We start from the raw sequence: 27,822 nt of genomic DNA on the forward strand, positions 1-27,822 counted from the left end.
GCTCCGCCCCGCGGGCGCGCGGCGCGCCCGCCCCGCCCCGCCCCGCCCGGGCGGCAGCAGCACCGCCGCCGCCGCCGCCGCAGCGTGGGGCGGCTCCAGCGGCGCGATGGCGGCCACGGCGGGCAGAACGCTGCCGCTCCTCCTCTGCGGCCGCCGCCCCGCCGCGCTCACCGCCGCCACCGGCCGCTTCCCGGCTCTGGGCCGCCGTCGCCAGCAGCAGCAGCAGCAGCGACACCGGACGGTGAGTGAGAGCCGGCAGCCGCGTGCCCTTCAGGAGACGGGCGCGGTGCCGGCGGGCGGCGGGGGGGCCCCGGCTCGGCGGCGGCTCCGCGGCGGCTCGACGGCGGCTCCGCGGCGGCTCGACGGCGGCTCCGCGCTCTGCGCCGCCAGCTGCGCGTTATTCTCAGCGCCGTCAGCGGGTGAAACTTGAGCGCGGCGGGCGGCGCGGCGGATCCCCCCCCTCCTCGGCCGCACCCCGGCGGCGGCTCCGCGGCGCGGCCGCCCCGCGCTGCGCCGGGACCGGGCGGTGTCCGCGGCGCTCCCGCCGTGCCGGGGCCGCGCTCCGGGGCGGGGGTCGCGGCCGTGCTGGGGCTCGGCCGCCAGGTGGCGCCCGGGTCCGGCGGGAGCGGGGGGGGCGCGGGGGGCGCGGAGCCCCCGCCGAGAGCGGGAGCGGGGCCGGGAGCGGGGCCGAGCGGCGCCTTTGTGTCCCCCATCCCGGCACTGCATCGCTCCCCCCGCTGGGTGCCGCGCCCCTCAAGGTCAGCAGGGGGAGAGGCTCCCCAGATCCCGGTGGGAGAGGGGCAAAGCCCGCCGGGCTCTGCTCGCTCCCCCTTCCCTGGCGGCTCTGCCGGGGACAGAGGAGCCCGGCAGCGCCCGGCTTTGCTGGGTGTCTCAGGGCGGGGAACAAAGCTGTACAGGCAGCAGGATGCGTCTCCGAGCTCGAAAAGATTTGCTAAAAATACCGGGAGGGTTTTTTTTTCCTTTCCCTTTCTGAGCCAAGGGAACGGCGTGGAGCCGTGGGATATCCTCCTGGACCCCCGGGAGTCCCCCACGAGCTGTTTTTAATGCTGCCCCTGAAAAAGCCGCCGCCGGAGGTGTGCACCTGTCGCTCACTTGTTGTTTTGCTCCGAACAAGTGATGAGGAAACTCCGCGGAGCCACCGCGGCCGTGTGTTAATGGGGTGACGGAGCAGCTCTGCGCTCCCCCGGGACAGCGGGGACACCGCGGGTCACCGGGCTGTGTGTGCCGGGGTGTGTGTGTGCCGTGTGTGCCGTGCCGTGTGTCCCCGGGGTGCCGGTCGTTCCCGTGGCGCTGCCGGAGTGTTTTGGCAGCGCCGGGATGCCGGAGGTTCGGTCGGTGTCGGGTGTCTCAATCCCATATTTGCAGCGCGGTACTTCCCACGTGTGAAGTGTGACTTGTGCGGTGCCGATTTCAGGGTTAACACCCGGTCAGGTGTGGAACAGCCCCTCCAGCTTTCGTAATTATCATTTCAGTTGTCTTTTTTAGTATTCTGGCCCGGCAAAAAATTTATATTCATCTAAATTTAAGTTGACCTTTGCGATTAATTTAACGAGACTCAGGTTCGTGCTTGGTTTCACTCCTTGGGTGAAGTGTACCAGTAAATGTGAGAGAAGACTTAAAAAAAAAACCACATTAAAAATACCCTAAATCTCTTCTGTTTGCCCAGGATGCTTTGCTGCTGCTGAGTGGACGTGACTGAGGTGTGGGCACACTAAAATCATACCGCCAAAACCATCTCCTTCAGGAGCTTGGGGAAGGAGGAGGATTTTGCTTGTGTCCCATGGACTGATGATTAGAAAGCCTTCCTGGCTCTGGTTGGGTTGTGCTGCTTGTTTTTTTTGGTTTTTTTTTTTTTTTTGGCAGCTGGGCTCTTGGCTGTCTGTGGTGTTGCAGTCGTTAGTTTTTGGGGAATCTTTTCAGTAGGCAGGTTGTAGGCAGGTGTTGGATCCCTGTGAAACAAGGGAGCAGGTTGGGATCCAGTATCCTGACGGTTCCTTTTGATTGTAATGTGCCTATTTATCTCCTCCCAGCAAAGATGAGTTATCCTTTCCATCATGCTGCACTTGAGAAACTGTGCAGACCACTGGGAGAGAGTAGAGACCTGAGAGCTGACGAATCCTGGAATAAATGATCTTCAAGGAGAAATTACGGGAACTGGAGCTCTTCAGAATGAAAAGAAAATCGAAAGGAGGTTGCTGCAAAGAGGAAGCAGAAAACCAGTCAAATCTGTGCTGGGTAGGAGAAATAATGAGCTCGCAGTGTGAGGAGAGTGGTTTGGTAGGTGCTGGGAATCCCTGTTGACAGTAAGAGTGCTGAAGTGCTGAATTATTTCCTGGGAAAGGTGTTCAGCCTTTGCTCTTGGAGGTGGTTGGGACAGGTTAGACTTACATCAGTCAGTTATGACTGATGAAGAATTGATCCTTTTCTGTGATAGGACTGGGCTATATGAGCTTTCTGAGTCTATGGATTGTATTAGGAAAGAGATAAGAAGAGATTGTATAATATAAGTGTAATTAATAGAGTGATTATATCAGGTATTTGTCTGTGCAGTGTTGTTTTTAGTGCCATAAATTCTACTTGGTTACTTCTCAGGATGGCTGGTTTCTAGCAGAGGTGATAAATTAAATGGGCTTTCTTAGAATATGGTGGAAATGCTAAATGGTCTTATGGATGAGTTCTTACAAAAGGTTATAAATTACACTGGAAGAAACTGGACCAAGAGACCAGATTACTGTGGGAGGGCAGTGCTTTAAAACATACAAAAAACCCCTCCAGGGGCTGGGTTGAGGTGTGAAAAAGGAGGTTGGGATAACATCAAACAGGAGGGAGGGTGAGGGGGTCCAGGCTTTGAAACAAATACTTGGTTTATGATGTGGGGGTAATACTGGGAGGCATAGGGCTGGAATGAAGCATTCACAGCTTGCTTAGGAGCTTTGAAAGCTAAAGGAAGTTGGGAAAGCTCGGCGTGGAGATGTGGGATCTGGGAGAAGACACAAATCCTCCCAGTCTGTCCCAGCAGTTCCACAGAGGGTGAAAAACCTGGGGAAGAGGAGGCAGGAACCATAAATGAGAAGTTTCCTCATTGATCCCCCAGTAGGAATAAACAAACAGGAGAAATTGTTTATTATTTCTATTTGTGGATTTCCCCTCTGGAAGTGGTGGTGGTGTCTGTGGCAGGAGGGCTGGGCAGGGGGAGGAGGCTGAACCGTGTGGGACAAAGGGCTGGAGCATCCACACTGTTGGAAGAATATGACAGAGCTGAATAGATGGACTTGGAGCAGAAGTAGCAGAGGCTGCATCTCTTTCCCCTCTCCCAGTTCAGTTGCAACTATGTGAGAGTGGAAGAGGCCTTGCAGAGGTGGAGAGGGGAGAGCTTCCAGGCATGTTTTGCAGTGGAGAAGGTGCTGGAGTTGGCTGGGGGGGTTGTAACACGAGGGGGAATGTGTGGATGGCCACGGGTTTGGAGATGAGTAGGGTGGAATAGTTCGTAGAGTGGAACATCAGGAGTGTTGGTGTTTGTTTGAAGCTGATGCTGTGTGTGCTCTCTTGTTGGGAGCTGGGAGGTCACGTGTGAAGAGGATATTTGGTTCATGGTGCTGAGTGGGAAGACCAGAAGTGGCAAAAGCTGGTATCAGCAAGCAAGATGAGGGGGAATAAAAAGTACTGTGTGTGGTTTCCTTTTCTGTGTACCAGCAAGACAGGGCAAAAAACGAGAATGAAAGGGATGTTCCTTGGAGGAAACTTCCTCATGAAACAAGGGAAGCCCTTTCTTTGTCTCCTGCCTGTTCTGGGTGCTGTGGGTGTTGAGGGTCAGCTGCCCAAGGTGAGAGCTCCATATGGCTGGGGGGCAGCGGGAAAAACGTTCACAAGGAAGCAAGCTGTAAACCTCTTTCAAATATGTGGTGGTAGACAAAGGACTTCAATAGCATGCTCCTGTTTTGTGTGTTGAATGCCTAATGCTCATGGCTTTCTTCCCATGAAGATTAGAGTCGCCTGTGACTGAGTTTCCTGGTGCATGTAGCCAGTGGCTGTGTTGGATTGGGATGGAATCCTATGGTTCAAATCTGGCAGAAATACCTGTAGGAAATCAAGGGCTGGGCTGTATGTGGCATTCCTGTGGGAGTTACTCCTGGCAGTTCTGGGTAGATCAGGAGTGATGACTCCTAGTGTCAGGAAGCCTAAGAAGTAAAAACTGACCCAGGCTGAACTGCAGCCAGATTTCAAGCAGGTGTTGGGTGACCTGCAGGTTTTCCTCTCTGCTCCAGATGAGGCCCAGGGTTACCTGTGTCAGTCCCTCCCCCAGGCCGGGTGGGGTTTTGGTGCAGGCAGCCCTGTGTTAAGGATGCAGTACAGAGTGTATCCTGCAAAGATCCTGCTTGGTGCCAAGGAGAGGTGGTGTGGGATGTGACAAACCTTGGGAGGAGGATGCAGTGGACATCCTTCTGAAGCTGTCCCTTATTCAGCATAGATACAATGTGTACCCGATGTATTTTTTTATTTCTGTGCTACCCTTGAAACCAGCGCAGCATCAACTTCCAGAGAAGCTGCTGCTCAGTAGTGTGGCCAGGATTTCCCTGGTGCTGCTCCTCCGTGACCTCCTCCCTTGCTGGCAGCGGTTTTATTGCCCATCTCTTGAATCAAGGTGATTTGCCAGGTGAAGCCCGGGGCTCACAAAACTTGGGTGGTGGCAAGGATGGTGAGACTTGGAAGACTTTGGTATGTGTTTTTGCTGAGCATGGAAGCTGGCAAGCTGCTTTAATTAACTGAACTGCTGTTTTCCTGACCTTGCACGCTGCTGATTGTAAATTTTCAAAGGAATGATTAAAAAGCCGAAGAGCTGGTGGGACTCCAGTGGTTTGAAGGGGCATAAAACAATTATTGTCACTGGATCTTTGGCTGCACTTCCGGTGTTTCCCATGCTGGGACACCTGTGGGAGCAGTGGCTGCGCCCCAGGAAGAGATGCAGCTGATCTCAGTTTGGAAGTGAAGATGGGACGTGGCTTGAGCTGCAATGGAGGTAACTACGAACCCAGCAGAACGTTTATGAAGCTCTGGGAGTCCTAAGGAAGTGATGATTTGACTGTAAGGACGGGTCTCTCCAGCAACTCTCCTCTTTCTCCTGCTTCTTCCCTCACCTCGTCCCACACGCGTGCACTTGCTGTCCCCTGACTCCTCTCTCACCTCACCCTGGCAGAGGGTGGCAAAAAAATAAGGATTTCTTGTAGCTGGCATTGTCCCTTGCCCCCTCCAGTGCTGGATAGACTGATTAAAATGGAAGGCTGAGCCAGATCTGCTGCCTCCCACCGGATTTATTGCCACAGGGAAGGCTCTGGCTCAAGCTATTTGGAAAAGTTCAGGAGGAAGAAAAACTTTTTCAACATTTTTACTTCAAATGAGGGGAGGGAATCTGCCCTTAGCTATTATAGAGCAATGCATAGCAGTGCTAGGTTGAAAATTTTGTGCTTTTCAGCTTTTTTTATTCGATTGTGGTATGATTTTTTTTTTTTTTTTGCATGAACTAAAACTAGGGTGACCAGCAGAAGTATCTTTTGGTGTATGGAAGTGGCTAAAACATTCTCTTGATCATATTAATTTTGGTAGCAAACCAGAGAACCACTTTCAGGGCTCTCTATGTGTGAAAAAGGAGCACTGTACAGTGAGGACTAGATGTTGGTTTAGGGTTTTTTGGCAGTTATTTGATGACACCACCTTTTTTTATTTATAATTTATCCCGTGGGAGTAAGCAAGACTTTGTATTAGGGTCCGTGATGGGAAAGTTGATCTAGTAATTAATATAAAAATTTCAGGGCAGCTCTTCTTCCACATGGGGAGTGTCCTGAGCTGTGCTCAGATAGGATGGGTAGAGCTCTCCTTACCAGTCAAGCCTAAAAAAGAGAAGGAAAAAAACCCAGTTGTTCATTTCCTAAAGCTGTTTTAAGACTCATCTTAAAGATGAAACTTTCTGTGAGATTGGGTCCCACCCAGTCTGGAGGGTAAAACATAACTTATATGACTTCATTTCAGATTTGTGCTATGAGTCACCACTTTGCCATTCTATAAAATAGCACTGAGCTGACACAAATCTGCAATTTAAATTATTCTCCTATTTGTAGGTCTTGGAAATGTAGAGATGGTTTTAGATTTTGGGTGGTTTGTTTTGCTTTTTTTTTGATTCTTCCATTTATTGCAGCGTCAGCTGGTGGTCACTCTTCCCAAAATCCCAGCTGCTGCTTTCTGCTCCTGCGGGCCCTGGTAGCTGTGTGTGGGATGAGGAACTGTCCTTGATAAATCTTGCTGGATGAAACTGTGCACTCTGTGCTCACCGCAGGGGAATACTTCTTATGTCTGAAGTGCTCTTGGGGTGAGAGACCACCTGTGATATTGCTGATGTGGATTTCACCTTATTTTGGGACTTTTTGAGGGTGATCTGGCTTTAAGGGCTGTTCTGCCCTTGAGTATTTAATGATGAAAAGAAAACGACTTGTCCTTTTTCTATTAAAGATTTGGCAAAGGGTTTTCTTCCTGTTATTAAAGTCTCAATTGGTCATCAAAATGAGATGTCATTTTAATGAAGATGAAAATATGCAGCACTCGAGTGTGATGTGGAATTAGTTTCCAGCAGGACAAGCCTGTGGGGTATCACTAATGTCTCATGGAAAATACGAAGCATGTCCACTATCTTTTTGTGGATTCTTGGCAGCTCTTAAGGAATTAGGAAAGGCAGAGCTCATTTGGGTGATTTATTGTTGGCTTCCCCAGGAGGAAAGGGCTGCTGTGCAATGTGGAAACTCTCAGTCTCTGAAACTGCTCATTGAAATAATTAAAACTCAAATTTGTCCCAGATGTATAACTTGGGAAGGATCTACCGGGGAGTGCCCACCACAACAAAACCGCTCTGGGTGGTTGGCAGCCTTGAGTTCTGTCCTGCAGCCTGCTGGGAATAAACAGTTCCCTGTGAGGTCGTAGCCTAGGAAGCTTTATAGGGTTTAGGAGTAAAGATCTGTGGAACATGTTGGTGTTTGGAGAGGATTTTGGAACAGTGCTATGGTGACAGTTTCAGTTGCGCTCATCACCAGGTCCCAAAGCGTGTGTGTGTAGCTGCTGCTCCTTCTGTTATCCAAAGCCTGAAGTTACTCACTGCTTTCCCTGTTCTGTGTCACCCTGTTACCCTGAAAAGCCCCCAGCCACGCAAAGCTCCCCTTGTTTTCCTTTGTTCCAAGGAATGCCGTGTGTCCTCCAGCCGCACAGTGAGTTTATCTGGATGAGCTCGCGCCAGTTCCTGCCGTACCTTGGAGCTGCTGAGGAAAAACGGGCTCCCTAAATGTGCTTCTGGAGCTGCCTTGTTTCTGGGTTGGAGACTTGAGTGTTTCGGATATGGCTGGAAGAGGAACTTGAAGAACCTGGCCTATGGTCCTTGTGAGTCCATGGCTTTGTCAAGGCTTTGTCCAAGGTGTTGCTCCCGAGGAGCAGGAGGCACTTCCCTGGCACATGGCCCTGCTCCCTGTCAGCTCCAACATGAGTCTCTGCTGAGCTCTTTGTTCCGTGTCAGCTCCTGTCCCTCTGTGTGCTTTTCTTTGGGGGATTCTGCCCCTCTGCCCCTCAGGGGAGACCCCCCTGCAGAGCTGCTCCAGCCCTGGGAACAGCCCAGCAAGGACATGGAGCTGCTGGAGCCAGTCCAGAGGAGGCCCCAAGAGGATCAGAGGGCTGGAGCAGCTCTGCTGGGAGGAAAGGCTGGGAGAGTTGGGATTGTTCAGCCTGGAGAGGGGAAGCTTTGGGGTGACCTGATTGTGGCCTTCCAGGGCTTGAAGGGGCTGACAAGAAAGATGGAGAGAGACTATTTCCAAGGGCCTGGAGCGACAGGGCACGGGGGAATGGCTTCCCCCTGCCAGAGGGCAGGGTTAGGTGGGATATTGGGAAGGAATTGTTCCCTGTGAGGGTGGGGAGGGACTGGCAGAGGTTGCCCAGAGAAGCTGTGGCTGCCCCTGAATCCCTGGAAGTGTCCAAGGCCAGGTTGGACGGGGCTTGGAGCAACCTGGGCTGGTGGGAGGTGTCCCTGCCCACATCAGGGAGGTCAGAATGAGATGAACTTTAAGGTCCCTCCCAACCCAACCCAGGCTGTGATTATATTATTTCTGCACTTACCTGTCGCTTGACTTACATATTTTATAGACCCTCTCGTTAAGGCATGGTGCTAATTGTCTCAAACCTCTGTTTTCTTCTGCCAAAAATCACTTTTAATGATGCAGTGCTCTTTTTGATTCCCATCTGAAATCTGCAGAAGGAGTAGCAAATGGATGTTCATCGTCCAGAGTGCAGGTTGTGAAATGTAATCAGAATAGTGGGCTCCAAGGTATGCCTGGAAATGAAGGAAATTGATTGTGACAGATTATTGTAAAAGGAAATAGAGTTATTCATTCCACTTAAACCATTTTCTAAATATACATCCTTATAATTTAGACACATTGTTTTTCTTAGATGTTTGGACTGAAGTGATAGTGAGTTTCCTGCCTGGCAAAGGAACTCCAGAAATGACAAATGAAGATTTTGAGAGAAAACTGGTTGCCCAAGATGGCACCAGAGCGAGGAAGGATTTTTTCAAGTTGTGTGTTAGAAAGTGATCAGTGGGGTCTGGATGGTGCTTTTTATTTATTTTATATATATATCTATCTATATATCTATCTATCTATATATATATATATCATCATGGCTAGGCTTCGCGAACGAAGATTTGGGAAGGCTCTACCCACATTTGCTACAGGCACGTTGGTGGCTTATGAGGCCAATACGTGACAGACATATCCGATTGCAAAAGGCACAGCAGAAAGACTCCTTAGATGGTGTATTCTGCAATACACGGTTCTTTCTCCGTTGCCTTTTCTCCTCGAGAGTGATCCTGCGTGTGTTCTCGAAGGAGACAGCTGCGTTATAGATGGGGTGTCTCCAGGCCTCCCGCCTGGAGGCCAGAGTAGACCAGTTATGGTGATCAATATGGCCAAGGCTGAGATGTTGTTTCAGGGAGTCCTTGTATCTTTTCTTCGGGGCTCCTCTCATGCGGTAGCCGGTGGCAAGTTCACCATAGAGCAGGATCTTAGGGAGGCGGTGGTCCTTCATCCTGGAGACGTGCCCTGCCCATCGCAGCTGTGTTCTCAGTAACATGGCCTCAATACTTGTGACAGCTGCTTGCTCTAGAACAGATGTATTGGTCACATAATCTGACCAGTGGATGTTTAAGATTGAAGATATATATATATATATATATATTTATTTATTTATTTGTTTGTTTATTTATTTATTTATTTATTTTTATGTACAAATTTTCCTGCGTGACTGTTCTGTCATTATTAATGCTTAACAGTGGGAATAATTTGATATACCATGTCCTGTTCGTGTCTTCTGCTTCTAGACAAAACTCAAACACAGTCAATATGCAATGCAGCAGCAGCCTTTTAGTAGTAATTTAAATTAATTGGAAACCTGTCCGAAACATGGCACAGGTTCCTGTGTGGGGGAGAGATGGGAGGGAAGGCTGGCAGAGAAAGTTCATTTCTCCCTGAAATAACAGTGAGCTGCAGAAGTGCAGAGATTCCCCAAGGGGGGGGGAAAAATGCGATTCCTTTTTTGGAATGAAAACGCTCCAATTTATCATGTGGCTTGGGAAATCCTCTTGGCTTCCTGCAGAGGGGGAAAGGGTTGAGCTCAGTGTTTGGTCGTTGATGGAGCCTGGCGTGTTTGTGATGCATAACGGCATGAAGAGCTCCCCAGGGAGCTGCTGCTGCCTGCAAGGCTATTCCTGCTCTCGGGGGACTTGTTCCTGACGCAGGGATAACAGAAATTCCGCTGTCTGAATATTTATTAGGTTGGTAATTACACTAGTACAGTGCTGTGTGGTCTCTCCTGGGTTCGGGGGTGTTGGGTTTAAGAGGAGAGTGGGATCCTTCCCTTGGACTTGGATGTAAGGGATTCAAGAGAAGCAAATCTCTATCTTAAGGAGGAAGAGTAGTATTACAAGCAGTGTGTATTGCTGGTGATGAAACCAGCTCCAAATACTGCCCTCTGAATTAAAGGAGTATATTACAGAATTTTTCCTTGTTGCAAGCTCCCGGTGAGCCACTCCCATGCTTTATGAACTGCCTGGAACACTTGGGAGGGAGTGTTGTTTGGCTTTCATCCAGCAGGTCAGTGCCCTGCATCACACGGCACTGAGGAACCAGAGGCCATGCTGTTGTTTTTAGACCCCTGGCAAAGTGGTGTTGGAGGGAGAGAGAGACCATTCCATGTACTGAAACATCCATTCCTGGTGGCCTGGCCGGGTGAGGGGAGTCCCATCGCTGAGTAACGAAAAGCTGATGGTCCAAAACAGGCCTTTGGTTTGAGGCCAAAAAGCCACGGATTTCTCTGACCACAGAGCTGAATGGAGTAATGGTGTCTAAGATTAATTTTGCTTTAAGAGCCTTCTTGTGCAGAGAGAAAGAACGTGACTCAGGTTTGCACATGTACTCCCGAAAAATAAACCCCAGTTTTGAATCAGCCATCGCTCGTGTGTGTGGGAGGGACCATTGCCATATTTCTTTTTGGCATTTAATGATCAAGAGAGTAATTTTAAACAAACAGCTCCACGAAGTACTCCCTTCCATTATTGAGCTGGGTTGAGTAGGGCAGGATATGACACTCTGCAGTCCTTTGAGCTGGCAAGGGAGTCAGGGTTTTGAGAGAAGCATTAATACCACACACCAGGCGTTCCTGAAAGGAATTGTTTTGTAAACAGCATTTTGAGCAGAAGTTGGGGTTTTTTTCCCATCTTTCCCCAAAGGTGGGTTGTTTCTGCTGTCTGTCCCTGCACTCATTCAGTTTTTCTCTGCACAGCAGCTCCTTTGTGCTGAACTGTGCTTTTTCCCCGTGTGCAGCCAGTGATAGCCACGTTCCATGTGCTGCAGGAGGCCCTTCTCTCCCCGCTCCAAGCACTCTGGTCACACACAGCTCTGGTTTGTGTGGATCACAGGGCTCTGGATCTAGGGCAGGCACTTTGGTGGAGCTGCTGTTTTCATGACCTACTTCTTGGGGGAGCGTGGAAGTAAAAACTGCTTTTGGTGGCTCAGAGGAGAGATTTGGGCTTTTTTTGTCTTGGGCTGGAAAAAAAGTGAGCCTCTGGTTTGATACAGTCATGCTCCTCAAGGTGGTCTGCTAAATGATTCCAGTTTCAGTGGGGAGGAACAGGCAGGAACACCTAAGCACAGAGCAGTGTGCCTTTCCCAAGGAATCGTTTGTTGTTGTGGTCAGTCAGTTGTAATTAATTTTCATTTGTCCTTTCAAAGAAAGGGAGGTGTGTAACTGGCTCATCCCCAACACTTTTTACCCCCGTTTTTACTCCCATTTAGGAGATCTGGCAACACTCATGAAGCTGAATTGCTCTGATTAGCCTGACATCTTATATAATAGAGTGCACCAGAGAGGGCTGTTTGTTCTTGGAATTACAATGTCAAAGTATCACAGCAGTTTTCAGGGCAGTATTTACACAATTTGTGTGGATTTCCACACTAGATGGAATCAGCACTGCACAAGCAAATCCTGGGAGCCTCTTCCTTTTCCCTGTGTGTCCGAAGGAGCCGCGGGTTTGATGGCAGCACAGAGCTCTGTTTGCCTTCTTCATGAGCTGATGATGCTCCAGGCAGGATTCTGACTCATGAACACTTCCAAGCTTTCTTGCAGCCTTGGGAGCGTGGAAAATATGTGGCTTGCAGGCATGAGAAAAGCTGAGTTGTCGTGGTGGTGCTGGGAGACACCGTGCAGGACGTGAAGACCCTGCTGGGTGGGTGTTTGAGGGACCTGGCTGTGGAAACCTGGGCCAGTACTCAAGTCTGGGTTTACTTTTTAGCCAAGGAAGTTGGGTAAAGTCAGCCCTTACCTCCTTTCCACTCAACACCCCTCAAAAAAACCCCCTCTGACTGTCTTCTGGTAATTTTATTTAATTCCAGCTCCGTTACTCTGCCTCCTTCAAGCTTTTCTAAAGGAAACAAAAGATAATAACAAAGCTTTCAACCTTTTATTGTCATGCTTTCCTTTTTTATAACAGTAACTAGTACCCCATGAGTCTTGTTTTCAGGTTAGGCTAATTTAGTTCTCAACTGTATTTCCCTTTTTTGCCATTTGTGAGAATGGGGTAGTTTAAAATACTTTTAAACGAGTTATTTTGGCCACGATTTGCCTTGAAAAAGGCATTCTCTGGAACACTTCATTAAATACAGTTATACTCACCTAGTGAGCAGCTTGGCTTACCACTGGAATTATTAAGGACAAAACTTAAGTGATTAGAACTTGCATTTTGTGAGTTTACAGCAGTTCTCCAGCTCTGAGTTCATCTCTGTGCTGCTTGAACCTCAATATTAATTGTCAGTCGTGGTGATCACTGAGTTGTGTGAGGCTTTTCCCATGAACAGATCTACCTTGAGCTTGTGTGAAGAGATAGAACTAATCAAAACAGAAGAAAAGGCATATGTTTTGTTGCTGCTGTTGCTGTATCTTCCTCCTCCTGCACTGGTATTTTGCTGAGTCCCTCAACTTCTGCTCTGGACTGTTTGAGATGCACGAAGAGCTTGTACATAAACATGAGCACTGGAAATTCTTCTTGCAGCTTCTTGGTAGAGAGATTTTGATGTACTGTGTATCACCTGAATGCAAAATTCTCCCGGCTCTCACTGTGAGAAATATCTGCATAATTCCCTGTAGATCTGAAGAATATCATCCAAGTTGAAAGGACATTGTAAGTGTAATAACTCCGTGTTTTTGAAATCAGCTAATGAGGTTTGAGTTGTACGATACTGAAAGTCAACTCCACAACCTGCTGATCCGTGTAAATAAATCTCCCTGACTCACTGGGAAGGTGGTTATTTCCCAAACTAAAGGGTAAGGACGGTTCCAGGCAGACAATCAGAAATAATGGGGGTGGGAAGAAAGTAGATGAAAAATAGGATGCAGTTGAAATGTTGTCATCTGTTCCTATCCCACTTTGCCATCCATCATTATTGTTGTAATAAGGACAGGAATTTGATGGCACATCACAGCAGTTCAGTGCCTTCTGTATTCCTGATTTGTTCTGGTAACTTTGGTGCAAAGATGCTGTTCTTACTCATCACTTGGTCCTTCTAGTGCTGTTGCTGCAAGGTTACTTTTCCTCCCTTACTTAATAGTGTAATATAATGATAAACACTTCTTTTCCCCTCTGTGCTGAGGCTTTAGTCTTGCAATAGGGTTTTTTTCCCCCTCATTCTTGTTGTGAGAACAAGATCACCAAGGAATTTTGGGGCTGTTAGCTGCACTTTTTCACAAAAGACTGAAGAAGCACAACCTTAATAAAAAGTCTAAATTTTTAACAGCTCTAATTGCTGTTTGCAGCTTTAATCGGGATGTGGGTTTTGCAGGTAAATAATCTGATAGGAGAAAAATCACCAGGCTCTGACTAGACACTTGTTTCCTTTCTGCCCACAGCTCTAATCAGCCATTAATTTTCTTCCTCTCCCTCCACAGTAATTAGTGTCGAGCCATGAAGCTCAGAGGTTGAACACAGTATATTAACCCTTGTATCCTGAAGAGAGGAGATGGGAATGTTTCCCTCTGGGATGCCCTCCCGTGACTTGCATTGACAAATGATCTGCTTTTTGTCAGTGTTAGTTGGTGGTCATAAAGTATTTCCTTTACAGAACAGCTCTGAAGTGATATTCAGGTAGAATTTAGAATAATAAAGTGGAGTAAAACACATGAAAAGCTGTGTGACACTTTGGTACTAAAGCTGCTTGTTTCTTTCTTCTTATTATTGAGATACCCTGAGTTCCTGAGCTGGGACAGTTTTATCAGAGACACCTTCACACTGAGGTTGGGACAGTTGGAGGATCAACATCAGCTTTTTGTAGTTCTAATCTGGTGTCCGGTGCTTTCTCTGGAGTACAGGACTCCTCCCTTGGGAGGAGCAGGCCTTGCCTCATCCATCAGGAGACAAGGAATCTCCCTGGATCCAGTGGAACAAAATTAGCTATTGCAGATGGTGGTTTTTATTTTGTTCCATTGTAAGCTGCTACTGAAATGGAGACTGCCTTTGGGTCTCTGAAACAGGCCCTGACAGCAACTTGAGAGCTCTTTGAGCACCATTCCCTTGGCTTGCCAGAAGCTCCCTCCAGCCCCTGTGGCACTGGTGTGTTCTCCACTCCACCTCCTAAGGAGGGACAGTCTCACCTTGTCCATCAGCCCTCCTTCCTTCTCCCCTGCTCTGGTGCTCCTGAGATGTTGTGCCTCTTGGTAGAGCTGCTGCCTGGGACTAATTCCTGCCTTGCTCAAAGGGCTGAGTACCAGTGGCTGGCAAGATTAATTTTACATAATGTGCTGACTTGACACTCCAGAGCCTCCAGTGGTAAATAATTCTTACTTGCACCTCTCCCTTTCCTTCTGTCTTCTCCCAGGTTTGGTTTCTAAGGTGCAAACCTGAACAGAAACACGTAGTGGTCTGAAATGTCTGCTTAACCCAGCACAAGCCATAAGCAGTCTTTGCACAACATTTCCACACAAGCCATAATCAGTCTTTGCACAACATTTCTACAAGTGAATTTTTGATCAATTAGTAGCAAAAAATTGTGAAAGAATGCATGTGAAGTAGCAAAAAAAAGAAGTAATCACAAAGCAACCGTGTTTTAGAGCATAGCTGGTTTGATCATCTTATTCAGACCTTTGACTGATGATGACTTTAGGACAGAATTGTTACTTCCACTCTAAGAATTTGAGCCCTACTGGGAGGTTTTGGGGGACCCTAAAACTTCAGTGGGCATCTTTCACTCAGAATAGGTTGAGACTGATTTTTGGAAGACAGCATTGGAGATACTGATTTCCAGACATCCTCTCCCACTGTGCTTATGTAAAGATTATCCCAGTTTAGAAAAATAATCTGGAATTACTGTCAGTGAAACAGTAATCTGGCAGAGTGCTGTGATACAGATTTAAATGGATATTCCATCAGTACTGGTACCAAATCCCTGGCAGTGAACTGAGCAGAGCTTCAGCATCAAGCATTTCCGGCTTTCCTGTAGTTTTCTAAATTCAGGTGAGATTAAATGTCCCACCTTTAGTGGTGCAGTGGGAAGCTTAGATGCAAGTTGCTTTACATTTGGCTGGTTCTGCAGTCAGTCAAGCGGAAAATGACTTGTATTTTTTGAATTTTAAGGCCACCGTGATTTTTTTTTTTGCCCTCTCTTGGTTTCTTGGAAGTGTTTTTTGGCACAGAACTGTTTTGCCAGGCATCCCTCGTGGGGCTGGAGACGTTGGACTGGGCACAACCTCAGCAGCTTTGTGGTTGCAGTTACAGGATTCTCTGATTTGTATCTGTGGGAAAAGCTAATGTTTGGGTTGGAGGAGTGCAGGTGATGCCAGGAGTTATCCCAGCAGAGAGGCCTGGAAGGAAGGGATTTTTGCAGTTACTGTGCAAGCAGATGATTTACCTTTATGAATCCTCCCTTGTCTGGATACAAAAAGAGCTTTTCAGGGAAGGCTGAGGCAGCTGTGGGGATTCTCTCAGATTTTCTGTAAGTAAATATTTAGTTTCTAGGAATCGCTGCCCTTTGAATGGTGACCTTTTGAGTCCCTTCCTGCAGTAAACGGAATGCTCAGACCTTCTGGGGGATACTTGACCTCTGACATTAAACTGGGTATTTGTTCCCGTTGGAAAACTGCCTGAAGTAGTTCATGTTGCAGGTGTGAGCTGGGAAGGAGGTTTATCTGAAATCAGTGGTGTTGGTGAGCATCCCTGGCTGTGGGATGGTGCACACAGGCCGAGGGGGGGCTGCCTGGGCTTGGGGTTTCTTTGTGCAGCTCATGTGGCTCGCAAGGAATAAGCACAAATGGGTCTTAATTTAAACACTAAATGGAGAAAAAATGTAATTAGTGTTACATTCCCTCTAAATAGATACATAGTACCTAATATACTGTGTTTTTCAGGGCAGTTGGTTTCCCTTAAACTGATGATACAGAGTGGCTATTAAAAATAATCACCTCTTCCAATATAGTGTGAGCATTCCCGGGCTTTAGGAAGTATCTTTGTGGTGTCAAATATGCACTTGGGGCTGTGGTGAGAGCACCAGGGTTAGAGCTTGATTTGTATGCAAGGGAGGGACGCCAGGGTGGTTGCTGCTGCAGAAAGGAGGCAATTTGTGTGTGCTTCAGGAAAGAGCAGGAAGCTTGAAGGACAGAGCTGCTCACTGGCTGGGGAAGCTGTCCCTCTTTTCCAGCACCTACAAGGAAGGGAGTTTGTGTATGTTGCTCTCAGTACATTGCAGCATTTGTGCCATGGTCTGGTACCCATGGTGGTAATGGATCAAGGGTTGGACTTGGTGATCTCAGAGGTCCTTTCCAACCTGGCTGATTCTGTGATTCTATGACTGGGTATTTTCTCCTTGCAATGCCTAGCAAACCTTTCCTTGCTAAGTGTCAATGTTTTTTGGCAAAAGTCCACAGTCTGTTAGGATAGAGATTTAAGAACTTTGCTAATGTATCACAGAATCCCAGAAAGGTTTGGGTTGGAAGGGACCTTAAAAACCATCTCCTTCCAACCCCCTGCCATGAGCAGGGACACCTCCCACTAGCCCAGGTTGCTCCAAGCCCCGTCCAACCTGGCCTTGGACACTTCCAGGGATCCAGGGGCAGCCACAGCTTCTCTGGACAACCTGTACCAGGGCCTCCCCACCCTCCCAGGGAACAATTCCTTCCCAAATCCCATCTAACCCTGCCCTCTGGCAGTGGGAAGCCATTCCCCCTTTGTCTCATCACTCCATGCCATTGTAAAAAGTTTCTCTCCCTCTTTTTTCATACCCCCCCTTTAGGCACCGGAAGGGGCTCTGAGGTCTCCCTGGAGACCTTTTCTTTTCCACACTGAGCAACCCCAGCTCTCTCAGCCCCCATCAAGGGGATTGCTTTTAAAAAACAAGTAACAAGGAGGGAGCACAATGTTAAGCCTTGTGTCTGTCTCTCTGAATTTGGGATTTCCTCCCCCCCCCAGCAGCTTTGCTCAGTGCTCAGAACAAACCAGCTGGGGAGAGGGTGGCAGCCCCACCTTGGTGGATTGGAGGGATGAATCCCACCTGGGCCAGAGGGGCTTTCTGCCCGTTGGGTACAGCAGGAACAGCTGGGTGGGCATCAGCTGATGAGGAGCAGCTGCAGAGGGCAGAGAGGGCAGGGACTGAGCAGAGCACAAAGGCTGAGGGAGCAGCACCAGCTCCTCTTGGTGCTCTTCAGTTTTCCCTTTCCTCAGCTCGGAGCGTGAGGTGAGTAATTTCTGTTCTTTCTGCCTAGAGGGTTTTGGGATCCTGCTGGAATTAGCCTTCCGAGTTACTTAATGTGTTGTGCTGTAATCACCTGGTGTTGGAAGTCCTCTAATCTCTGTGTTGGGCTGTGTGTTAAGAATGCTCAGCAACTGGGGGAAATCAGAAACTTTTGGTAGGGGAAGAATGTGCCATTTACCACCAGGGAAAGTGATGGTTTTGCCTTGCAAGCCTTGTTTTCTCCTCCAGCCTTTCCCCAGACCTCACAGGGGAAACCTAACAAAGGACCTAACAAAGTTGAAAACTATGGCATGGATGTTTCTGTTGCCTCTTATCCTTGTTTATACTTCAGTAATAACTTCATGAAAAAAATCTCTAATTCAGCAGAAAACACTGAGAAGCTTTACAACCAACTTGGTGTCTTGTCTATGTGTGTGCTTAGATCAGAATGAGCCTTTTCTATTCGCAGGGGAAGGGACAAAGAAAAGCTTCTTTAAACATGCAAGTGGTTGCATAAAGTAAATAAAGAGGAAGGCCCACAAATTTCTGTCTGCTGCTTGGATTGTGTGCTGGGTATGGTGATAAAAGAATTCCTCCTCCTCGTTTATAAAGTTGGTTTTATTCTTGGTTTTCAAGCTAACAAATAGGTCAATATTAAAGTTCTGTGATCGCCTTCTCAAGGAAATTGTGTAGGCAGGATTATCTGGCTTTCCCTACAGACAGAAGTCTAAACAAGTGTTGCCACAAAATGTTTTGGATAAGGCTTTATTAAAAATTTCAAACTGCTTTTCTCATGACAAAATTCAAGTCAAATAAACCTGAAGTTATAGGTATCTTGTTTTTTCTGTGCCTGTCTTGCTTTAGAAGGTGTATCTCATCCAGCATAACCAGGAGCACAGAGGAATGCTGCTGCTGCAGGAATATTTGTTAGTGGAAATCTGAAAATCCAGGTCCTCTCTGAGCTTATATAGAAAGAGTTAAGGAGTTTTCATACAGACTCACCTGAAGAGGTGCTGAGCAGTAGAATTAGTAGCAGTGTTGCCTGTTCCAGCAGCAGTAAAATTGAGTTCTTTGCAAGATAAACGTGTGGGTTTCTGGGAAGCTTTAGCTGCATGAGTGACCCACTGGGGCTGAGTGTTCCTGCAGGTGTTTGTGCTCCCCTCTCTCAGGTGATTTAACTTCAGGATGGAGCTATTCCCTCTTGAAATAGGGCCTGTGAAATAGGTTTTCTTTTCCTTCCTTTGCCGAGCAGAGCTGGAAGCTGTGCCTGAGCAAAGGACACGGGATCTGCATGATGCTGGAAGACTTTAGTAACATTGTGGCCATCTGAGTGTGGGTTAATGAAAGCTGAAGTAAAATGTACAGACAGATGATTAAAAGTTTAAAAGGCACTGGGATAAATCCAAGTATCAGTGGGTGGTATCGTGGTTTGAAAAGTTACCGGGGGCAACTTGGGAGCTGAATTTGGATTCAATTAGGACGTTCAGCTGGGGCTGATGTTCTGATGGGCAGAGAAGTGATTAACCACTCACACCTGACAGGGTGAAAGCCGTGCTCCTGGATGGGTGGTGATTTTGTCTGCAATGTATTGGTGTCTGACTACAGCCGGGGGGGGGGTTTACATTAGGAACTTTTAGAATGGAGAATTAGATCATCTTGAAGGAAGCAGAGATATTTGAAATGATAGTTATCGTGGCTTAGTCAGTGTTCAGGTTGGAAGAAGATCAAATTTCACAAGTTTTCCCTGTGAATGTTAATGGGCAGCAAACCTGGGCAATTGCTGGGTGGTTTTCATGGAGGGAACCTCTGCAGCTTCCACCCACTCAGATCCTGTCTGGATTCAATGCTTACACCACGTTGCTTAGGACCTTGTCCGGGTGTGCTTTTAAAACTCTCCAAAGATGTGAATTTAACTTCTCTTTGGGCTTCCTTTTTTTTTCTGGTGCTGTGCAGCTCTCCTGGTAATTCTTCCACCTCTTTTATGCCGACAGGAAATCTCTTAAAACAATTTGTGTTGTGTCTGAGCCTCCCGAGCTGCCTTGCCCCTTGATGTATCAGCCATTCCCCTTGTCTGATGTTGTCTTTAAGTGTGCTGGGAGTGAATCCTCTGCCAGCACCTTCCTCCCTGACCTGGGTGGGGCAGAGGGTTCACTCTCAGCACGGTGAAAGAGTTGCCCCCAGTGTTATCTGGCTGACTCATGACACAACACAAAACAAATCCTAACGTACAGCTCTGCTTTTTGCTTCCCTGTCTCCTGTTTTAAAGCCACTGCACTAAATTTCCATTGCCTTGAAGCTCCCAGTCCTGGGGCTCTGTACACCTCTAGCTCAAAAATGATTTCATTGTGGAATTTGGCAGTACTGCCCTTTCCACACTTTAATTAAACTCTTGCCTGACTAATGAGGTTCTTCACCACTTCCCTTCCACCCCCGCCGTGTTACTTGTTCTCTGCTGCCTTCTTTTTGTTCATTTCTTCCATATTTTAGCATTTTCATCTTGGTGCTTTTGTCTCCTAGCATGAAAGTAAAACCCTGGAAGTCTTGGGTAGTAAAGATTTTGGCTCTTAGGCATATGTTAAGAGGTGTTGAATATCATCACTGATTTCAAGTTTCAGGGCCTGTTCATGGCAAGGAACTTTTGGGGCCCTTTGCATAACATATCAAAGGCAAAAAGAAAATCCCTGTTCTCTGTGTGCTGGTCTTAAAGTTTCATTAAAGGTGTGACCTGTGAATGTGCTTTGGGAATAACTTGAAAAATTGCACTATGTCTTTGGAAATCCAGCGGGGTTTTGACTACATTGAATATATCCTCCTGTTTGTTGGGAAGTCTGACTGAAAAACAATTAGGGAGCAGGTAGGTGGAATTTGTTCAAAAAGTGGCATTAATCTGTATTTGTTTAAGGTTAGCAATTACTGAATGCTATGCAATGATGAATTTTTGAGTAGCAATAGAAAGTGGGATATGAATTACTATGGTTGAGATGTGATTTTATAGGTTTTCATTATCTGCTGCTGGGGGAAATTGTCGTGGCATTTCTGAGCCAGGTCGATATGGAGACCAGTCTGCTCATTCCAGCACATGCCTCTGACTTCTGTGATGAGGGTTTTAGCTCTATATGAACACTTCCAAGTCTAATAAAGCCTGTTTATCATGGAATTGTTTTTTAAAGCTCTGAATACGAGCAGCCAAGTTGGTGAGAGGTGTAAAATGAGTGTCTCTCCAGTGTGGTGCAGTGTTCTGAGACCCACAGAAGTCAGCAGGATGATTAATACACTGCTAAGTCAACACTATTATTAATTCAGTGACTGAATCTTTTAATCCCATTTCTCCATGAATGCAGCCATATGGAGAAGTTGCTGGCAGCTTAAAGCTGAGGGTGAGGTGTGGGTGCAGTGGTCAGAGCTGTAACACCTGGTGGGTCCTGCGTTGCCTTTCCATCACCAGGAAAGGAGCTCACAGCTGAGTAACTGCTTCCATCTGGGAGCTGCTGGGCCCCTCCTGAGCCTGTGCTTTCCTGGCTTGCTGGGGAGCTCACTGGGTATTTGACCAAGTGAAAGCTTTTATTTAAAGTGTTCTTTTTGCAGGCATTTAGGCAGATTTACGGGGATTGTTATCATAATTGTCTCCCTCCAGGTTCTAAAGCTACCTCAGATGCCTGTTCAGTACAGTGAAAGGAGGTGAGAGTCTGTACCTCTGGAGGACTTTCAAAACCCTACATTTTTTTCAATACAGTCACCCAAACAGGAGAAAGTAATTGGAGTTTTTCCCATGTGGGAGCACTTGCTGGGCAGAAAACCATCCTGGGTTACATACAGCATGCTGGGTCTTGCCAGCCAAGTTATTCACCTTCCCCACGTTGGACCTGGTAGATGATTTAAAACAAACTAAATGCCTGCATTTTTCAATGAAGAAAAATAGTGAAATAGCAAATAAGACTGGCTTTTTAATTTAGCTATAGCCATGCCTGGTTCCTGCTTTCCTTCCCCTGGCTCCAGCCTGGGCACAGTTACACACTGTGTGGGGACACTGTTGTGTTGGGATGTCACACAGGGAGAGCCAGTTTGGCAATATGTACATTCTTGGGGAGGTTTTTTTCCTCTCTTTTGAAGATATTCAGTGTACTGAAGGCTGAGCAGGTGGTGATGAGGGAGTTCTTTTATAGCTCCATCAGTTCTGCTGGAGGCTGTAAACAGGGAGAGCGGGAGGGCTGGGGCAGGAGGGTGAATTTACACTCATGGCATTATTTGGTGAGCATATTTATTTGGTGTTTGTAGGACCTTTGAGTACTATGACAATTAATTCTACCTCCTCCAGTACTGCCTTAGAGCAGCCTTTGCTGCTGTGACATCCCTTCCTTGCTTATCTGGCCTGGTTCAAGCACAGGGAGTGTGTTGACATCTTGTTGATAGCCTGGAATTGTAGGTTGGGCCTGTATTTATATACCAGTTGTACATTTTGGATAACAGGGGAGTCTCTTGCTGTGTTCTGCACTACTGAGCAGGAAAGTGCAAAACCGTTCAGGCACCTGCTTCAATCTGTGGAGACATCCAAAACCTTCACTGTGAACCTGTGACCTCTATTTCTTCTCTACCCAGCTCAAGGGTTAGAGATGGAATTCATGAACAGGCATTTCAGGTGATGGTCTGCCTCTTATGGCTTGTCTGTTCCTGTCTTAGATTGCAAGAAATATTCTCAAAAAACTGATGAACTTAATGCTTTTGTCTTGTATAAGGTAGATTTATTTCTAGAAAGCTGCCATGGGGGAGAAGGGATTTGTCTGATGTTCTGTAACAGGTCAAGCATCTGGGACAAGTTCTATTCAGTGAACTTGTTCTGAATGATTTCTCAAAAAAAAAAAAATCCCACTCCAAAATAAACATCTCTTAGAGAATCATCTGTTCTCTCCCTTGCTTTTGTGGTAGATTTTGGCAGTAGGTGGGAATATGAAAGCATGAGTTGGATTAAAATAAATGCTCCTGGTCCCAAACTGCAGGTGCTGTCCTAGTGCTGGACTGAGGTTTGGTGTTACAGATATACAGTTGTTTTCTTTTTACTTAGACTGTTTTGGCACGAGTAACACAACATTTGTGTTTTAAATGGGAAATGCATGGTTTGCAAACAGGGAAGGTTTCCTTTCTTTCCTTCTGTCTTTCTTTACTGAGGTGTTTCGTGCCAGAGTCCCCAGCAGAGCTGATGGAGTGGGATAAGTGCAGATAAGAAATGTTGCCTTTTTCAGCTGTGACTCAGTTTTGCTTTATTCAGGTCAAAGCAAGCACCTTGCGGGGGGGAAAAAATCACTGAAACACCGAACACAGACTGTATCAGACCCGTTCAAAACTGAAGCAAAACTTGTGTGATTTTTCAGATGATAAACATAGTTCACATGCCAATCCCTTGAGAGGGAAATGTTTTTTACCAGGAAGCAGATGGAGTGTTTTTTTAATAAGTGCACTTAGTTCCTTTAAGCTCTCCTGGGTTCATTTCCTCCAAGGCTAAACCTGGGAGAACTTTATCCATGGGCAAAGTGGCATTGCTGTGAGGTTTTAATGTTCAGTATACACATGAACTTGGCAGCTGTGCTCTGGAGAACAGATTCTGAATACCTGCTGGAGAGCTTATGGAACTGAGCTCACCTACTCCATACTTCTATTTTGGTGCCAAATTCCTCTTTAGATAACCCTGTGGAGAAAGGTGATAGTTAACACTTGTGGTTGTGCTCTTGTTTTGACTACACCAAAGTCAGTTATTCTTTGGGATGGGAGAACTGGTGCTATCCCAAGATCTTGCTGATCTGGGGCAGGTGTTTGCCCCTGGAAGGCATTGTTTGGTCTTTTTTTTTTTTTTCCTGCCCCTGGAAACATGTATAAATATAAGTGGATATAAATGGATTTCTTAGTAGTTTTTTAATGAAGATCAAGGTTAGATATATATATATATATAATGCTACACTATATAATGCTGGTGATCACAGGTAGGCCTGGGCCTCTCATTGGCACTGCTGGCTGGGGTAGGATAAGCAGGCAGGTTGTGTCCTGCCTCTTCCTTCTACAGCCCTATTCTTTTGCAGATTTACCAAACTCAGAGACCTTTATGCATGTGTAGAGAGATTTGTGTGTTTGTAAACAGTACGAGGCTTTTTAGACTTGTGTGAGCTTGTTTCTTTTTTTCCAGGCTGCTGTTACCTCCTAGTGCTTCTCCTTGTGTACTTTGAACAGGTAACAGGATTGTAGGTGTTGATGATTTGAGTTGAGAGAAGCTGTTCCTTACGCTGTGGTTGGAATTAGGTGAGCTTTAAAGTCCCTCCCAACTCAAACCATTTGGGAATTCTCTCTAGGCACCAAGCAGTATTTAGAGTTTAAAAAAAAAAATCCTGGAGAATCAGTGTGAGGAGTGCTGTGGATGCCTTGGCTGTAACAGAGTTACATCAGCTCAGCTGATGCTTTTGGGTGGGTTATTCACCTGCTTATTTGTCACCTGTACTCATGACACCTGGGCTTTCCCAGACCTGTTTGATTTTACTCCCTCTTTGGAGGTCTCCAGTTCTTTGGGAGTGGTTTAGTGGCAAGTTGGTCTGTCGGAGGATGCTGTGATGGGTGGAAACTCCTGGAAGTAACCAAACTGTTGGGCAGAGGAGCAGAGTCAGGCTGGCAGGCAGCTCTGAGAGGTGTCCTCAAAAACCCAAGGCTGACCTGGTGGCCTGAGAGCACTTCGAGAGCTGACCCAGGGGCCTGGGAGCAGTGCAGGACCCCGTTGGGGTTTAGCAGGATTTTGCAGTAGCCAGAAGAGCTGTGTGGGAGAAGGATATGTTTTTGCAGCACCTTGGAAGTCGGAAAGCTATTTGAAACATAAATGCTTTATGTGCTTCCCTAGAAGTTCATGGGGATTAAATGGTGAGGCCACAGTTGCCAGCTGGAGTGTTTTTCTTCTTTTGATGTATATATTTTATAGCTGGCGTGGGGTGGGGGTGTGTTGCTGTGCTGGGGCAGTGGGGAGGCTGAAGAGAGGCAGAACAGATGTGTGTGGCAATAAAGAGCCGTGCAGGGCTCACACTGAGCCACTTCACGCTCTGATGGGAACAGATGGATCCAGACCTCTGAGTAATGGAGCCATCTGACAGACAGCAGAGTTCTACTGATGTGATAGTACCTGAACCACGGCTGCTCCCAGCCCTCCCTTTTGTTCCCAGATTATTGGTGGAACAGGCTCCTGGCAAATTTTTGGCTTTTGCTGTGGATCAGCTGCTCTTTGGGATTCTGAAGCAGAAATTTCTGTACTTGTGATGTCCCTGTGCAGCCTTCCTGCAGCAGCTGTAAATCAGGAGCCTGGCACATCCAGGAACGGTGCAGGTGATTGCAGCCTGGAGGGTCCTGTTGACATGAGCCTCGTGGACCAGCTCCTGCTCCATCCTCCTGCTTCCAGAAACTCCTAAACTGATGTGGTCTCCAGATTTGGGGATAGCAAAGGGCAGGTGTTGTAATTAGGCACTTTTCAGAGAGAGAACACGAAGTCTTTTGTGTGAGGTTGGCATATGTAAAAATACTTTTCTGAAAAACAAGCAGAAAGGATTTATCAGATTTTACTACTGAGTGCTGTTGGAGCTCTCCAATTCAAATTTGGTACCCAGGCATGGAAGTTTATGCAAAACACCTATATATTATAGATAATTTTTAAGTGCTTAACATCATTTTCACAGAAGAATCCTGTGGAGAATGGATTTCCTCTGCGAATCCCTGTGGCTGTAATAATGATGTTACTTTTGGCGAAAATGAACATAATTTAATCCTGCTTAATGCACAGTCTCTGATATAACAGGTGACAAAGGAAACGTAAATTACATTTCTCATTTTAGCAAGATGGGACATGTCCACATCTAACTGTTGACAAGTGAAATTAATTATTGCATGTCTTTCTGTGTTATTCAGTAGAGCTTAATGCAGTGTTGCACAAAAATATAATGGAAATCTAGAACTTCTCCAAAAGCACTTCTGAATACAGTCTTTTGTTATCTAATTTTTGACAGTTTAATGAGCTGTGTCTCTTTCCCACTGAGTGTTTAAAATCATAATGAAAGCATATTCTCGGTTTAAATGAAAGATAATTTTTTTTTTTTTTTTTTTGCTGAGCCAGTTGTGGTCCTTCCTTGGCTTTTCAAAAGACTGTCCAAATATTTAGCTTGCTGCTTCTGTTCCCCCCCCAGTGCTCTCAGCCCCTGTTTGGCAGGGGACTGCAAACATTGGGACATTGACATTGGGACACCGGCGTGTCTCCGACCAGTGTGGTCACTGCACGTCTCTCTGATTTCATGAGGGTTTTGCTGCTTGAATATTGTCTTCCCTGAACCTTCTGCTGAAACTGAAGGACCAGGTCATCTCTCTTTTTTTTATTTTTTTTATTTTATTTTTTTGAGGGAAAGGAGGTGGTGATGCTTGTGGATAATCTTGTTTCTTACCAATACCTCCAAGTTGGCTCTGCATGATAAACTTCTGCTTGATAAAATGTCACTTGAGTAAAACCAGTCACTCTGGGTGGGTTCCATGTGCCTCCTGGGATGCTGCTGCTTCCTGGGGGAATTGCAGGGTTGGCTGTAATGCTGCAGTGGGCAGCTTTTCCCTTCCTAGGGGATCAGCAGTGCTCCCCTGCCTGCGGGATGAGCGACGCTGCTCTCCTACATTGCTCATGGTAAGAGCCTGTCAAAACATACACTGAGCTTTCCTTTTTTCCTCAGTGTTCCTCACAGGAGCCCTGTGCTGGCTCCTTGCATTCCACAGTGTCTGGCATGGGAGCTCTGAGCCCTCTGAACAAGGGGAGTGCTGTTTTATTCCCCACCAGGAGGACTGCCCGGGGAGCACAAGCAACTACAGTGCGTAACTGCACGGGCACCTGGGGGGTTTCCACAGTGCCTGTGCTCCTCTGTTTTCCAGCCAGTTTGCTCCTTTGGAGGTTTGGGAAGCACAACTGGTATGCAAAAAATACACCAAGTCTCCAGTTCGTGTTTTCCTTGTAAAGCTGCAGGGGAATTGCAATATTAGGGACACTACTGGAGCTTGTTGCCCTTAATTCTGTGTAGTGTTTGTGTGGTTCTTAACCATGTCATGGACACGTGGCTTTAGGGAAAAAGAAAGATCAGGTACAGATGTACATGCTGAGTGGCTTTAACAGGTGAGGAGTTCAAGCTCCCTGTCAAGGAGCTGTGCAGCCTGGTTAACCTTGTTGCCGCTGATGTAACGCTCTGTTCACACTGATGTCGCTTCTCAGAAATGACACTTCCTTTATCTTGCTTCCATTACAAGCACTAAGGAGATGGGTGCTGCACTCCCTGTCTCTGGAAGTTGATGTCCAGCTTCTGAAGAACAGCAGAGACCCCCATCTTGGTCAGCCCTTGCTGCTCTCTGGGCGCGTCCCTGGCCGGGAGCTCGTTTGGCACAGAGCTTGTTCTTACGAAAGCTGCCTGTGTCTAAATAAAACCAAAAGCTCTGCCAAAACCCTCTGGTATTTCTGGTATGAAACTTTCTAGTTAGGAACCCCAAGGCCTCCATGGGTCTCTTGGTTCTGGCCTCCATTCATTCAGCACGTTCTCAGCCATTGGTGTTACAATTGCTGCTCTGTATGAAACGTGTTGTGGGGTTTGAATCCATATAAGGATCTTGCTGTCAAAACCACAGCATCATCAAAGGCCTCTTTCTGAAGGAGAGCTTCTATATGAATGCTTTGGAGATTATGCAAGTTGCTTATTTTTGCAATATTGGCACCAGAGCTACTTCCTCTGAAATCCTCTTTCTGCTTTACAGAGAGGCCGTAACTAGTTCTGGTTCTAAAAACAAAACAAAAACAACCTCCCCCTCAAGTTACTCATTGGAGGCAGCTTGGAAAAATAATGACATCTCTAAATATTTTGGACAGGAAACCTTATTTGAGTCTCCATCTTGGAAAAAAAAAAAGTTTAGTCTCAGAATTTTGCTTGAAATTTGCCCTGGAAACAATATCAATATGTGGACTAATGAGATGTTGTTGTGGTTGGTCGTGTCTTGTTAATAATAATAGTTCTTGTTAATGAATCTCTTGTAAACAGCTTCTCTTCTAAACAATGCATTTATTGAAAAGCGTGGAAGTCCTTCCTCCTACAGCATAACAATATTTTTTTTCTAAAAGCAGATAAGTGTAGACTCAGTTGAGCTTCTCTGCACGGTTAAGAAGGGGACGGTTTGGGTTTTTAACTTAGTCGTCCTGCTCTGGGGAGATAAAAGCTGTGGTCACCATCCTCTTGTCATGTCCTCGGAAAAGGACAGATGTTTTTCCTTTCAGAGTCTGTTAGATGTATTTTGAGCTGTTATGTTCAATATTAATGCTGGAGTAAAAGAGGAAAAGAGCTTTAGGGGTCTTGGAGGTCCTGTCCAGCCTGGGCTGTGCTGTGGTGTTGGCCCTGATGTGTCCTTAGTGGCTTGTCTGGTCTGACTGGAGTTGATGTGTTCCAAAATTGTTTGTATGGAAAAGAATGTCGTGGCCCCAAAT

General features: G+C 46.8%; 1 protein-coding gene across 2 annotated transcripts in view; it reads left to right on the forward strand.

Moving 5' to 3' along the window:
- The first annotated feature begins 2,133 nt into the window (after nt 1-2,133).
- MCU (mitochondrial calcium uniporter) overlaps nt 2,134-27,822 on the forward strand; it is an 82,606-nt gene continuing 56,917 nt past the window's right edge. The window contains exon 1 of one of the 2 annotated variants that reach the window (XM_017832674.1): nt 2,134-2,256. In XM_017832674.1, the coding sequence (XP_017688163.1) occupies nt 2,149-2,256 (108 nt within the window). In that variant the 5' untranslated portion in view covers nt 2,134-2,148. Of the gene's footprint in view, nt 2,257-7,413; nt 7,438-27,822 lie in introns of those variants that run through there. The other variant, XM_017832675.1, reaches the window with a different exon arrangement.

The sequence above is a fragment of the Lepidothrix coronata genome, unplaced genomic scaffold (assembly GCF_001604755.1).
Source record: "Lepidothrix coronata isolate B3197 unplaced genomic scaffold, Lepidothrix_coronata-1.0 Scaffold204, whole genome shotgun sequence".
Lineage (NCBI taxonomy): Eukaryota > Metazoa > Chordata > Aves > Passeriformes > Pipridae > Lepidothrix > Lepidothrix coronata.